The following is a 16,246-nucleotide window of genomic DNA, read 5'->3' on the forward strand; positions in this document are numbered from 1 at the left end:
ACTCGCTCTGAGACCTTGAAGTAGTGGTTCCCCTTGCTCTGCAAGGGCTGCGGCTTTTGTGGCGCGATGGCTAACGATGCTTCGTGAGTAACTGTGGTTGATGTGTGCAGAGGGTCCCAGGTTGGGGCGAGGAGAGGGGCGGAAGCTATACTGTTACATTGATGCTGTTGACCCGGATCACTGGTTGCTGCGGAAAAGGAGGTCAAAAGGGGAGTGAGTGTAACTGATGTGGTGCGGCTAGCTAGTTAGCGGTTACAGCTATTACAACGAGCCCATCCTATAGCTCCTTCCACCATTCTCCTACGAGACGACAGGAGCTCTGGAAAGTAGAAATCCACATCCTTACAAGGGACCTGTTCACATTCCACTTGGAGAACACACTTGTCTCTATGGTTGTGACTTGTGAGAATTTTCATGCAGACAAACGATCTGTCTTATCACGACCATTGAGTCAAATGTGTATAATGTATAACCCGAGTGTATAATGTATAACCCGAATGTGTACATGACAATAACGATAACAACTCAGCTGAATAGGAATTATGGACTGAAAGTTTATTATAAAATCAAAACATGTTACACATGAAAACAGGGTTATGTAGAGAATACATATTCAAAGATCTTGAAAAGGCAAGCTAAATATACATACTGCATTTACAACAGGGAACTGAATACAACCAGATGAAGGTACATGTTGTGTTCTTCCCAGAATATTGATCCAATGTTGCCCTCTTATGGGTGGCTAACAACAATCCATACAGTTATCGTGATAGAGAACACATTTTTGGGTGATTTGATTGAATGTCACCAATGCCCATGATGATTTGGCCAAATTCAGCATATGAACAACAAAGAATCGACACAAAAAAGCTGTCCTCCATTTCATTGGACAAAAACAATTAACATGTAGGACACAGGCGTAAGTATTCACAACAAAAACTCCTCTCAAACTAACTTGAATGGGTAAAACGTGTGTTCAATGTGAAGATATGTCAGCGACATCCCACAAATGACTCGTTGTATTTCTCCAACGACAGCCGAGTCTTCACGGACTTCCTGGGTTTCTGTTTGAAGATGGGAGAGAGGAGGAACTTGGTGTCTGTGAACCTGTCTCCACGTCTCAGTTTCCTGGCGAACAGCAAATAAGAGCGAGATAAGAGATGGTGGTAAAGAGAGAGATTCTCTTCAAAAATCACTGGCATGAGCAACACTGGGGCATTACAGAAATAATAGGTTATTAATCGGTTTCCACATTGTGTACTGTTGGCTTTTGCCAGCGCAAGTTAGTTGCTGCTGTTTTCACTCGTTCATTTAAATTAATGGGAGAGTGTTACGTGTTGTCATTTTCAAAAGCCATTTGAGCAGTAAACCAAGAAGGAATCGCACACATTTCAAAAATTCCCTTGAATTTCCACTTTCACTTTAATACTCACGCGTGCAGCGATGGCTCTTTGTAGTCCACTGTCATCGTGGACCGCCTCTTGCGGCCGGGGACAGGGGTGGAACATCGGTCTGAAGGGCGGGAGCTCTTTAAAGAGAACTTCCGATAGGCTGCAGGGGTAAGATTGGTCACATCACTAAGACTGAAGCCCCGCCCAGTCCTGACACTAAGCCCACCTGTGGTGAGAGGACAAAGTGAGTTGTCAGTGCAGAAACGTTGGGAAGAAAGTATCAAGTTTAGGTAGATATTGACAGTAGTGGAACAGTGGTTCAGACAGAGGTGGAGGAATGAGATAAGAGATTAAGATGCCTCCAAATATTGTTCAAAGAAGAACACTGCTCATGTTTAACATATACAGTACCAGTCAAAAGTTGACACACGTACTCATTCCATGTTTTTTAAAATTAAAATAACTAAAATTAAAATAAAATAACTATTTTCTACATGGAATCATGTAGTAACCAAAAACAAAGTGTTAAATCAAAATATATTTTATATTTGAGATTCTTCAAAGTAGCCACACTTTGCCTTTGATGACTGCGTTGCACACTTTTGGTATTCTCTCAACCAGCTTCACGAGGTAGTCACCTGGAATGCATTTCAATTAACAGGTGTGACTTGTTAAAAGTTAATTTGTGGACAACAGTTGTGCTGTGACAAGCTCAAGCACCTTATACTACCCACCACTGCGACTTGTATGCTCTAGTCGGCTGGCCCTCGCTACATATTCGTCGCCAGACCCACTGGCTCCAGGTTATGTACAAGGCCATGCTAGGTAAAGCTCCGCCTTATCTCAGTTCACTGGTCACGATGGCAACACCCATCCGTAGCACGCGCTCCAGCAGGTGTATCTCACTGATCATCCCTAAAGCCAACACCTCATTCGGCCGCCTTTCGTTCCAGTACTCTGCTGCCTGTGACTGGAACGAATTGCAAAAATCGCTGAAGTTGGAGACTTATCTCCCTCACCAACTTCAAACATCAGCTATCTGAGCAGCTAACCGATCGCTGCAGCTGTACATAATCTATTGGTAAATAGCCCACCCATTTTCACCTACCTCATCCCCACAGTTTTTATTTATTTACTTTTCTGCTCTTTTGCACACCAATATCTCTACCTGTACATGAACATCTGATCATTTATCACTCCAGTGTTAATCTGCAATATTGTAATTATTCCCCTACCTCCTCATGCCTTTGCACACATTGTATATAGACTCCCCTTTTTTTCTACTGTGTTATTGACTTGTTAATTGTTTACTCCATGTGTAACTCTGTGTTGTCTGTTCACACTGCTATGCTTTATCTTGGCCAGGTCGCAGTTGCAAATGAGAACTTGTTCTCAACTAGCCTACCTGGTTAAATAAAGGTGAAATAAAAATAAAAAAATTAAAAGGGGTGGTATACAGAAGATATCCCTATTTGGTAAAAGACAGCTCATATTATGGCAAGAACAGCTCAAATAAGCAGAGAAATGACAGTCCATCATTACTTTAAGACATGAAGGTCTTATGTTTCTTCAAGTGCAGTCGCAAAAACCATCAAGCGCTATGAAGAAACTGGCTGTCAAGAGGACCGCCACAGGAAAGGAAGACCCAGAGTTACCTCTGCTGTAGAGGATAAGTTCATTAGAGTTACCTGGCTGTCATGAGGACCATCACAGGAAAGGAAGAACCAGAGTTACCTCTGCTGCAGAGGATAAGTTCATTAGTTACCAGCCTCAGAAATTGCAGCCCAAATAAATGCTTCACAGAGTTAAAGTAACAGACACATCCCAACATCAACTGTTCAGAGGAGACTGTGTGAATCAGGCCTTCATGGTCAAATTGCTGCAAAGAAACCTCTACTAAAGGACACCAATAAGAAGAGACTTGCTTGGGATAAGAAAAATGAGCAATAGACATTAGACTGGTGGAAATCTGTCCTTTGGTCTGATGAGTCCAAATGTGAGATTTTTGGTTCCAACCACCGTGTCTTTGTGAGATGCAGAGTAGGTGAATGGATGATCTCTACCTGTGTGGTTCCCACCATGATGCATGGAGGTGTGTGGTGTGTGGTGCTTTGCTGGTGACACTGTCAGTGATTTATTTAGAATTCAAGGCACACTTAACCAGCATGGCTACAACAGCATTCTGCAGCGATACACCATTCCATCTGGTTTGCGCTTAGTGGGAGTATCATTTGTTTTTCAACAGGACATTGACCCAATACACACCTCCATTCTGTGACAAGGCTATTTTACCAAGGGGAGTGATGGAGTGCTGCATCAGATGACCTGGCTTCCACAATCACCCGACCTCAACCCAATTGAGATGGTTTGGAGCACAGAGTGAAGGAAAAGTAGCCAACAAGTGCTCAGCATATGTGGGAACTCATTTAAGACTGTTGGAAAAGCATTCCTCATGAAGCTGGTTGAGAGTGTGCAAAGCTGTTATCAAGGCAAAGGGTGGCTACTTTGAAGAATATAAAATAAATCTGGATTTGTTTAACACTTTTTTTGGATACTACACGATTCCATGTTTTACATATTAGTTTTGATATCGTGACTATTATTCTACAATGTGCGGCAAGTAGCCTAGTGGTTAGAGCCTAGTTTAATAAAGATTAGATTAAAAAAATTAACAATAAACTAAAAAGAAAATAGATCAAAATAAACAAAAAATAAAATAAATGTTGAAAACAGTATAAATAAAGAAAAACCCTTGAATGAGTAGACGTGTCCAAACTTTTAACTGGTACTGTAAGTGTAGTGTGTGAAAGAATAAGAGGACACTGATTTAGTACCTGTCCTCTTGCATGTTTTGGGGATGTGAGAGATGTGGTTCTGGGGGGTGCTGCTGGTCGGTATCCCAGGAGACTCACGGGGGGAGTCCCTGAAACCAGACAGAACATTGCCGATCCTCATCATCTCCTCCTCCACTCCTGGAGTGACAGGAAGCAGAGCCTCCTCTTTATCTTGTCCGTGTTGCTCTGGAACACAACCACCATCATCATTTACAACTTTTCACCTGTGTCCCAAATGGCCCCCTAATCCCTATATACAGTTCAAGTCAGAAGTTTGCATACACCTTAATACATGTAAACTCAGTTTTCACAATTCCTGACATTTAATCCTAGTAGAAATTCCCTGTTTTAGGTCATTTAGGATCACCCCTTTATTTTAAGAAATGTGAGTCGGGAGAATTATTTATTTCAGCTTTTATTTTTCATCACATTCCCAATGGGTCAGAAGTTTACATACACTCAATTAGTATTTGGTAGCATTGCCTATAAATTGTTTAACTTGGGTCAAACGGTTCAGATAGCCTTCCACAAGCTTCCCACAATAAGTTGGGGCAATTTTCAGTTCTGTTCTGCCCACAAATATTCTATAGGATTGAGGTCAGGGCTTTGTGATGGCCACTCCAAATACATTGACTTTGTTGTCCTTAAGCCATTTTGCCACAACTTTGAAAGTATGCTTGGGGTCATTGGTCATTTGGAAGACCCATTTGCGACCAAGCTTTAACTTCCCGACTGATGTCTTGAGATGTTGCTTCAATATATCCACGTAATTTTCCTCCCTCATGATGCCATCTATTTTGTGAAGTGCAGCAGTCCCTCCTGCAGCAAAGCACCCCCACAACATGATGTTGCCACCCCCGTGCTTCACGGTTGGGATGGTGTACTTCGGCTTGCAAGCCTCCCCCTTTTTCCTCCAAACATAATGTTCATTATGGCCAAACAGTAACATTTTTGTTTCATTAGATCAGAAGACATTTATCCAAAAAGGACAATCTTTGTCCCCATGTGCAGTTGCAAACCATAGTCTGGCTTTTTTTAGGCGGTTTTGGCTTCTTCTTTGCTGAGCGGCCTTTCAGGTTATGTCTTGTTTTACTGTGGATATAGATAGATACTTTTGTACCCGTTTCCTCCAGCATCTTCACAAGGTCATTTACTGTTGTTCTGTGATTGATTTGCACTTTTCGCACCAAAGAACGCTCATCTCTAGGAGACAGAACGCATCCCCTTCCTGAGCGGTATGACGGCTGCGTGGTCCCATGGTGTTTATACTTGCGTACTGTTGTTTGTACAGATGAACGTGGTACCTTCAGGCATTTGGAAATTGCTCCCAAGGATGATCCACACTTGGAGGTATATAATTTTTTGTCTGAGGTCTTGGCTGATTTCTTTTGATTTTTCCCATGATGTCAAGCAAAGAATCACTGAGTTTGAAAGTAGGCCTTGAAATACATCCACAGGTACACCTCCAATTGACTCAAATTATGTCAATTAGCCTATCAGAAGCTTCTAAAGCCATGACAATTTTCTGGAACTTTCCAAGCTGTTTAAAGGCACAGTCAACTTAGTGTATTTAAACTTCTGACCCACTGGAATTGTGATACAGTGAATTATAAGTGAAATAATATGTCTGTAAACAATTGTTGGAAAAACATTGTGTCAAGCACAAAGTAGATGTCCTAATCGATTTGCCAAAACTAGTTTGTTAACAAGACACTTGTGGAGTGGTTGAAAAATTTGTTTTAATGACTACAACCTAAGTGTATGTAAACTTCCGACTTCAACTGCATATAGTGCACTACATAGGGAATAAGGTGCCATTTGTGATGACGCTTCAGTCATGGCAATAGACTATCTACCATTCCAAGCATGTCCACTTACCTGGGTGGCCCTCAAGACCCTGCTCTGCCATTGGACGAGGACTGTCAACAAAGACACTCCCAGGAGTTTCTGGGAATTGGACTTCTGTCTCAGGGACCTCAGCGGGCCCAGCTGTGGGACTGGCCTCTACTCTGGTGACTGGATAAACACAGGTGATAAGCAGCAGATACAACACACGACCTATCCTTCCCTATAACTGCACATATAAATCTGTACGTTGTTCATTGCTCACCACATGACAACTGTCGTTTAGGAGGGGGGACATTCTCCTTGTCTCTGGCTGCTTTATAGGGCCGTCCCCTGCGAGTGGGGGTGGCCTGCTCTGGGTGGCCCTGTGTCTTTCGTACGCCACGGCTTTTAGGAACGTAGGGACTACCCTCTGACTCAGACAAGCTGGCCTCTAAGGCAACATCCATGGCAACCAGAGACAACGGCTGTATCCAAATCGAGCTCTGGCTCCTTTCTGGTTCCTCCTTGAGTTGTTTGTCAAGGACCACAGGGGTGGAACAGATCTCCATTCTGGTTGCTAGACACAGGAGATGAACAACTATTTAAACAGATACAATAGCTTATCATCTTCTATATTAGAATATGTGGAAACCTATAGAAAAAGCCCTCATATCTACATCTGTGCCTACTATAATTTTATGCTACCTGGACACAAGGTGAAGATTTACAGCAATGTTTCAGAGCAACCATCAAGGTACCTGATTAGTAATTGCAAAAACAGTCATCCTAATTGTCTAAGTTAACAGTTAAATGCTCACCATGTAACAACTCTGGTTTGGATGGGGGCCCGTTCTCCTTGTCTGTAGCTGCTTTGCAGGGTCGACCTCTGGCTCTAAGAGTGAGGGCAGGCTTGGCCCGGTCCCGGGGGCTCTGTTTCTTCCGTTTCTGAGGAACGTAGGGGCTGTCTTCTGACTCAGAAGACGAAGATGAACTAGACTCAGATGACGACAGAGTCCTCTTCGGGTTCTGTTTCTGTCCCCTCTCCACCTCCTGTATGGGTGTGTCTCGGGGGTTATCCTTGGGTCCGCTAGCCTTGAAGGGGGTGAGGTGTACCCCGTCCTCGCAGTCGAAGTCAAAAGTGTCATTGAATCCCTGAGATGTGTTGAGGGAGGTGTTGAGAGGTGCAGCAGAGGCCACCCCGGTTCTGGACCGTGTGGCTGAGCGGTCCCGGCTCTTGGACCGGGCTCTGGGTTTAGAGGTCTCCCAGGGTTTCTTCAGAGGGGGGCGGTCCGGTTTGAGGCCCCTCTCTTGCTTGCGTGCAGCCAGTTCGGGCTTAGGCCACGGTGGATGGGCCTGTTTTGGTTTGTTCCGGGGTTGCTGTTGTTGATATGCTGGTTTAGCCGGGGGCTCTGGGGTGAAGTGCGGCTGGAACTCTTCTGAGCCAATCGGATTGCCTCTCTCCATCTTCACTTCCTGTATGTGGTTCTGGCCTCTCCTGGCTTTCAGAACCAGGCTCTCCACTACGACCTCAGTCTTTTTCTGTATGAGAGATTCTGGAGGGGCGCTGTGGTTCTGCTCATAGAACGAGGAACGGCGCCCTTTCCGCACATGCTCAGATCGCCTCCCTCTGCCTTCCACCCGGCGACGTCTCACAGCCACTGTCTTTGGCAACGCCACTTGCCCGTCACTTTCGCTTTGTCCCACGCCTTCAGGCAACTGAGGCTCTGAGAGAGGGGAATGAATGTCTTTGTCAACAACATGGATGGTTCATTAAAAGTGATACGTCCTAACAGACATGCACATTGTTGTTGTGATTTTCTGTCTAATTATCCAAAGTAATGTCACAATTCTGGAGTGAAAACCCTAACAGTTCAAATCTTTAAGAATGCTTTGTCTGGTAAATGTCATTTCATATACCTGAGCTGATGGGTAAGAGTGGAGCTTCGTCCTTCACAGGATCTTCCAGAGCAGCTTGGCTTTGAATTCTCCTGCACAAAAGGAACAAATTTCAGGGAGGAATTGATGACATTCACAAGGTGACAGGAGATGGGATGAAGCACACTGGACATTAAACAGTGGCTCTTTGACTGTGAGAAATATGATGCATTCAGTTGATATGATATTTGAATAGCTCACCTGGAGGTGTCCACTGGATTTGGTGGTTCAGCAAGGAGCTGTGCAGGTCCAGTCTACGCCGCGCATGCACGTGCACGCACACACACGAGGGCAGAGGAAAGGAAGTGAACAACTTTGTGATGAAAAGCACCCATAGCAGTTACTCAGTTTGACTCAATCAGTTATTCAGGCTAAAGGTCGACAAATTATGATTTTTCAATGCCGATACTGATTAATGGAGGACCAAAAAAGCCGATACCGATTAAATCGGACGATTTTTACATTTATTTGTAATAATGACAGTTAAAATAAGTGTTCATTCACTATTGTTGTAACTTAATATAATACATCAATAAAATCAATTTATCCTCAAATAAATAATGAAACATGTTCAATTTGGTTTAAATAATGCAAAAACAAAGTGTTAGAGAAGAAAGTAAAAGTGCAATATGTGCCATGTAAGAAAGCTAACGTTTAAGTTCCTTGCTCAGAACATATGAAAGCAGGTGGTTCCTTTTAACATGAGTCCTCAATATTCCCACTTAAGAAGTTTTAGGTTGTAGTTATTATAGGAATGTTTCTCTCTATACCATTTGTATTTCATATACCTTTGACTATTGGATGTTCTTATAGGCACTTTAGTATTGCCAGTGTAACAGTATAGCTTCCGTCACTCTCCTCGCCCCGACCTGGGCTCGAAACAGGAACACATCGACAATAGCCACCCTCGAAGCAGCGTTACCCATACAGAGCAAGGGGAACAATCACTCCAAGTCTCAGAGTGAGTGATGTTTGAAACGCTATTAGTGCGCACCCCGCTAACTAGCTAGCCATTTCACATCGGTTACACCAGCCTAATCTCGGGAGTTGATAGGCTTTAAGTCATAAACAGCATTGCGAAGAGCTGCTGGCAGACTGCTCTATCAAATCATAGACTTAATTAGAACATAATAACACACAGGAATACGAGCCTTAGGTCATTAATATGGTCGAATATGGAAACTATCATCTAAAAAACAAGACGTTTATTCTTTCAGTGAAATACGGAACAGTTCCGTATTTTATCTAACGGGTGGCATCCATAAGTCTAAATATTCCTGTTACATTGCACAACCTTCAATGTTATGTCATAATTACGTAAAATTCTGGCAAATTAGGCAGCCCAAACTGTTGCATATACCCTGACTCTGCATGCAATGAACGCAAGAGAAGTGACACAATTTCACCTGGTTAATATTGTCTGCTAACTCGGATTACTTTTAGCTAAATATGCAGGTTTAAAAATATATACTTCTGTGTATTGATTTTAAGAAAGGAATTGGTGTTTATGGTTAGGTACAGTCGTCCAACGATTGTGCTTTTTTCGCAAATGCGCTTTTGTTAAATCATCCCCCACCCCAGTGTTGCATCGCAGGACACGCTAGATAAACTAGTAATATCATCAACCATGTGTAGTTATAACTAGTGATTATGATTGATTGTTTATAAGATATGTTTAATGCTAGCTAGCAACTTACCTTGGCTTCTACTGCATTCGCGTAACAGACAGTCTCCTCGTGGAGTGCAATGAGAGGCAGGTGGTTAGAGCGTTGGACTAGTTAACTGTAAGGTTGCAAGTTTGCATCCCCCGAGCTGACAAGGTGAAAATTTGTTGTTCTGCCCCTGAATGAGGCAGTTAACCCACCGGTACTAGGCCGTCATTGAAAATAAGTGTGTTCTTAACTGACTTGCCTAGTTAAATAAAGGTATATAAAAATATATATTTTTTTAAATCGACAAAATCGGCGCCCAAAAATACCGATTTCCGATTGTTATGAAAACTTGAAATCGGCCCTAATTAATCGGCCATTCAGTTTAATCGGCCAACCTCAAATTCAGGCTGCTTTATACCTGTACATCACTGGCCTGCGCCTCCTGATCTTTGAGCCTCTTCTTGAGCATGAGGAGGTGGAGGAAGAGGGCCTGCTGCTCCCTCTTCATCTGTAGGATGATACCGTTGGCCTGCCTCACCTTCTCCTTCTCTGCCTGCAGGGCCAGAGCCAGGGCTTTGTTATTGATCTGCACGTTCTTCAGGATAATTGGCTTCACGTTGCCCGCTGTAGAGAGAAGAGGGAGCAAGCTGAGATATACTCCTCTTCAAAGGTTAACCACCATATGAGTTGTGAAATTACTATAGAAGCTAGCTAGATAACTAGTAGGTATAGCTACGTCCAATTGACCAGATTTTAGGTTGTTAACTACCATGATGCTTAAGTATACATTACCATCTTCAACATGATACTGGTTGGCATATTATGTGAATATTTTACCACTAGTTCTGTTGATCCTTTTGGACCGTCCCCTGTTGCCTGCAGAGGCGCTTGCCAGGCGTTTGTTCCTCTTCTCAATCATCTTTTCCTTGATGTCACCCAGGCTTTGCTGGAAAGACTTCTTCTGGCCCCGTTCCCTCACCATGGCTGTACGTAACTGGCAGAACACAAGAGTATGACATGTCTACGTTACACCCGTCCTCAGGGTTGAGTGTTGTTGTTCATCTGCTACGCTAGCTACTCCGCGAGCAGCGTCTCCATTGCTAATACGTGGAATAAACTGCGTAAAATCACATATACCGACGTTTTAAATGTTGACTTACCTCCTCAGTTATAAACAGTACGGTGAAATGTAATTAGAATCAGTATATTTCACAAGGAATTCTCATAACATAGTCAAATAACTAGCCACAAATCCGTTCTCTACTGGTTGACTTTCGAATTCTGCGCTGCGAGTGCTGATTGGTGGGAACTGGGACGCGTCATTTCCTATCATCTGAAATGCAAAACTTTACTTTTCCACTAGGTGACACCAAAGCCATGTTTCTCTCTCTATACTCTTTCAATGTCTGTATATTTGTGGGTGTGTGTCTGAATGCATGCGTTTGTATACAGGAAGGAGGGAAAATACAAATAACTGATGGAACATATTTACCAAGGACAGAAAAATATACAATGGTCCAATTACAGTATAATACTACTTTGACAGATAATTTCAGAGCACCAGAATGATTATTTAAAAGTCGACATTGGTAATTGCCTGTTGAAATAATAATGATATGTGAATATTGAAAGGTAATGAGTTTACAGGGGCGGGATGAAGTTGATTGTTATGTTTCTCAGTATAAATCTATCAATAGATAATATGTAATTCAGTTATTTACTTATTTGATATTCATCAAGTTTTTGGTTGAATATTTGTTACTTATTCCAGCCCACCTGAATGAGTGGATAAAGAACCACAAGCAGGCCATGTGGGCGGACCATAAACTTACATTTGACCATGTAAATCTTTGACATAGGCAAATTCTCTCTGTGGATCTGTGTAATCTGAGGGAAATGTGTGTCTCTAATATGGTCATACGTTTGCCAGGAGGTTAGGAAGTTTCCACCTCATTTTGTGGGCAGTGTGCACATAGCCTGTCTTCTTTTGAGAGCCAGGTCTGCCTACAGCAGCCTCTCTCAATAGCAAGGCTATGCTCACTGAGTCTGTACATAGTCAAATCTTTCCTTAAGTTTGGGTCAGTCACAGTAGTCAGGTATTATGCCACTGTGTACTCTCTGTTTAGGGCCAAATAGCATTGTAGTTTGCTCTGTTTTTTTTGTTAGTTTGTCAAGTAATTATCTTTTTGTTTTCTCAGGATTTGGTTAGGTCTAATCTCTCCCTCTCTTTGTCCCCATGTTCCGCCCATTTCTCTCCCCTTTCCCTCTCTCATCGCTCTGTTTCTTTCTCTCCATTCCTCTCTCCCTCTCTCCCTCCCACTCTCCATCTCTCTCTGCTCCCCTGTTCCGTTGTTCCATTCTCTCTCTGCTCCCAGTGCCGTAAATAGTCATTCCTTACTGCTTGTGTTCTGCTCAATAAACATTCCTTACTGCTTGTGTTCTGCTCAATAAACCTTCCAGAAATAATACTTTCAATGAAATACCAAGTCGACCATAACAACATTAGATCTCATTTACAATTAGATCATTTCCAGCATTAGACCATTAGATCATAACAGCATTAGTCAAATGGAGACCAATTGACCATAACAACATCTTGACACAACATTAGACCATTAGACCATAACAACATTAGACATTAGACCATAACAACATTAGATTCTTAGACCATGGCAGCATAACAACATTAGGGAACCATAAACAGACCCACCTATGGTGAGGCAGGACCATAACAACATTAGACCATTAGAGCATAACAACATTAGACCATAACAACATTAGACCATTAGACCAGGTCAGAGTAAATGTCAAAGACATTGAAAGGACTGACAAGAGAGTGGTTCAATGCTATAGGGTGGGTTAGGAATAAAGGTGTTGTAAGGGACACACTTCCCTGCCAGTTTCACCATGACCTCAGTCAGCGCTCACAAAGCTGTGTAGCATCCAGAGATGCATGTTCTGGGCTACAAGTCGGATGTCTGCCTCACAGATTTTCAATGATAATGCTGCACTTAGGGTACATTGTGGTGCAAGGGAGAGAAGGCAATGCTGTGAGGACAGATATGGATATGAATGTTCACCACATTGGGCAACAGGGACTCCACGTACTGTAACTAATTTCACAACATTGTGTCTCTTCACAGATCATACATTATCTTCATGACATTGCTTAACCACCATTTACACAAGAAACTCACAACACAACCAACGGTACACATTCCATTAGACATCATCTCATTGCAGAGGAGACATTGCTGTAATTTTCCGGAAAGGCCATGTAAATGTTATGGTTGCCACATTCACTGTCACAGCGGGAGACCACATTCACTGTCACAGCTGGAGACCACATTCACTGTCACAGCGGGAGACCACATTCACTGTCACAGCGGGAGACCACATTCACTGTCACAGCGGGAGACCACATTCACTGTCACAGAGGGAGACCACATTCACTGTCACAGCGGGAGACCACATTCACTGTCACAGCGGGAGACCACATTCACTGTCACAGCGGGAGACCACATTCACTGTCACAGTGGGAGACCACATTCACTGTCACAGCGGGAGACCACATTCACTGTCACAGCGGGAGACCACATTCACTGTCACATGGGTCCGGGTTTGGGTACGCAGCTGTGTTTACTGCTATCACTATTCTCCTCAATGCCAGTCCTGATTATTATAATGACAGTTGACTGGAGATGTTGATTATCATAAAAACAGAGGAGAGGAGTAAACAAACTGATTGATTGGCCCTGCCTAAATGATTGACTGACTGATGACTGGTTGACTGGCTGACTGAGTGACTGAGTGACTGACTGGTTGACTGACTGACTGACTGGTTGACTGACTGACGAGAGCGAGTTCTGACATGGTGTTTCAGACATCAGAGAGTGGAAACAATCAATCAGTTGATCCATCCCTCCATCCATCCATCACTGTTTAGTGGAAGACAACACCAATGAAGACAAGTCATAACACCAGACAGGTCCATCTCAGAAAATCAGAGCACAGCGTTGCTCTACAGTCTAGCCAGTGATCAGGCCAGTTTGGAGCTCTCCCTCCCACCAGATGAAATTCATTAGCTGTAATCTCTGTTCTCCCTCCCAAGGGCAAAAAACGTAACACAACATTTAATGTGGAAAATGTGGAGAGCCAAGCACAAAATTTTGGATAGTTAAATCATAACACAGGGAGGGCATTCAGCCCCAAAGCAAACACTTAAAGAGAAACAACCCAGAAAATCTGGGATTACGGTTTGTTTAATGGAGTCCATTTGAGACAGACGCCTTTCTCTGTTGAGGTGAGCTGTCTGTTGCTCCTTTATACGGAAGAACAATGTTCAATCTGACATCACTGCATCACAAAAGCATTGCTTTACTGACATCATAATAGAGCAACACTAACAATCTAAGATTATAAAAAGAGGCTCTGTAACCTAATCTCAGAGCTACAGTATCAACATTTTGAAATAATTGTGACATCATACATGGCTAGACCCTATCATACATGGCATTGTGACAAAACAACATCATCATTGTTACATTATATATGCATGCCATGGCTACACCAACCTTACAACACCATTGTGACATCATATCAGTGCTACGCCAACTTTACAACACCATTGTGACATCATATCAGTGCTACGCCAACTTTACAACACCATTGTGACATCATGTCAGTGCTACACCAACTTTAGAACACCATTGTGACATCATAGCAGTGCTACACCAAACTTATAACATCATTCATATCAAATCAAATTTAATTTGTCACATGCGCTGAATACAACAGGTGTAGACAGGTGGGGCAATGTAAATAGTCTGGATAAACATTTGATTAGCTGTTCAGGAGTCTTATGGCTTGGGTGTCACGATCATTATAAGGAGTGGACCAAGATGCAGCGTGGTATGTTTCCATCCTTTATTTTGGAATAGAAAACTTTAAAGAACAAAAACGACAAAACGAACAAACGACACATGCCGCTAATATAATGCTCACAGGCAACTATACCTAAATATGATCCCCAATCAGAGACAACGATAAACAGCTGCCCCTGATTGGGAACCATTCTAGGCCAACATGGATAGAAATATAATTCACCTAGATAACCCACCCTTAAATCACACCCTGACCTAACCAACATAGAGAATAAAAGCTCTCTAAGGTCCAGGCATGACATTGGGGGAAGAAGCTGTTTTAGAAGCCTCTTGGACCTAGACTTGGAGCTCCGGTATTGCTTGCCCTGCGGTAGCAGAGAGAACAGTCTGTGACAAGGGTGGCTGGAGTCTTTACGGCTTTCCTCTGACACCGCCTGGTATAGAGGTCCTGGATGGCTGGAAGCTTGGCCCCAGTGATGTACTGGGCGGTAAGCACAACCCTCTGTAGTGCCTTGTGGTCAGAGGCCGAGCAGTTGCCATACCAGGCAGTGATGCAACCAGTCAGGATGCTCTCGATGTTGCAGCTGTAGAACCTTTTGAGAATCTCAGGACACCTAGCCAAATCATTTTAGTTCCTTGAGGGGGAATAGGCTTTGTCGTGCCCTCTTCACGACAGTCTTGGTGTGTTTGGACCATTCTAGTTTGTTGGTGATGTGGAAACCAAGGAACTTGAAGCTCTCAACCTGCTCCACTACAGCCCCGTCAATGGGAATGGGGGCATGATCTAGAGGTCGGCATGGACAATTAATTAGGGCCGATTTCAAGTTTTCATAACAATCGATAATCAGCCTTTTTGGACGCCGATTACATTGCAATCCACGAAGAGACTGCGTAGCAGGCTGACCACTTGTTACACGAGTGCAGCATCAAAAGGACCTTGTGGCTGCAAGGAGCCAAGGTAAGTTGCTAGCTAGCATTAAACTTATCGTATAAAAAACTATCTATCTTCACATAATCTCTAGTTAACTACACATGGTTGATGATATTAACTAGCTTGTTCTGCATTGCATATAATCAATGCGGTGGCTGTTAATTTATCATCGAATCACAACTTTGCCAAACGGGTGATCATTTAACAAATGCGCATTCATGAAAAAAGCAAAATTTTTGCACAATCAATACACAAGTATATTTTTTAAAACCTGCATATGTAGTTAAAATAAATGAATGTTAGCAGGTAATATTAACTAGGGAAATTGTGTCACTTCTCTTGCGTTCTGTGGAAGCAGAGTCAGGGTATATGCAGCAGTTTGGGCCACCTGGCTCGTTGCGAACTGTGTGAAGACTATTTCTCCCTAACAAAGACCGTAATTAATTTGCCAGAATTTTACATAATTATGACATAACGTTGAAGGTTGTGCAATGTAACAGCAATATTTAGACTTAGGGTTGCCACCCGTTCGATAAAACGGTTCCGTAATTCACTGAAAGAATAAACATTTTGTTTTCGAAATGATAGTTTCCGGATTTGACCATATTAATGATCAAAGGCTCGTATTTCTGTGTGTTTATTATATTAGAATTAAGTATATGATTTGATATTTCATAGAGCAGTCTGACTGAGCGGTGGTAGGCAGCAGCAGGCTTCTAAGCATTCATTCAAACAGCACTTTACTGTGTTTGCCAGCAGCTCTTAGCAATGCTTTCATGCACAGCTCTGTTTA

The 16,246-nt window shown here is 42.8% G+C and overlaps 1 protein-coding gene across 3 annotated transcripts; it reads right to left on the reverse strand.

Moving 5' to 3' along the window:
- Positions 1-534: 534 nt before the first annotated feature.
- sgo1 (shugoshin 1) lies at positions 535-10,932 on the reverse strand. 3 transcript variants are annotated; one of them, XM_046327442.1, is made up of 12 exons: positions 10,800-10,932; positions 10,477-10,633; positions 10,058-10,263; positions 9,685-9,717; positions 8,189-8,241; positions 7,970-8,040; positions 6,871-7,776; positions 6,336-6,629; positions 6,104-6,241; positions 4,226-4,411; positions 1,434-1,551; positions 535-1,128 (listed from the first exon to the last, which is right to left on the reverse strand). In XM_046327442.1, exons 2-12 carry the CDS (start codon positions 10,619-10,621, stop codon positions 993-995), a joined length of 2,286 nt encoding a protein of 761 aa, XP_046183398.1. In that variant the 5' UTR covers positions 10,622-10,633; positions 10,800-10,932; the 3' UTR covers positions 535-992. The 3 variants fall into 3 exon arrangements, with proteins under 3 accessions (XP_046183398.1, XP_046183396.1, XP_046183397.1); XM_046327440.1 differs by having other exon boundaries at positions 1,434-1,617; XM_046327441.1 differs by lacking the exon at positions 9,685-9,717 and having other exon boundaries at positions 1,434-1,617.
- Positions 10,933-16,246: the final 5,314 nt, after the last annotated feature.

Source organism: Oncorhynchus gorbuscha, linkage group LG24 (genome assembly GCF_021184085.1).
Source record: "Oncorhynchus gorbuscha isolate QuinsamMale2020 ecotype Even-year linkage group LG24, OgorEven_v1.0, whole genome shotgun sequence".
NCBI classification, from domain to species: Eukaryota; Metazoa; Chordata; class Actinopteri; order Salmoniformes; family Salmonidae; genus Oncorhynchus; species Oncorhynchus gorbuscha.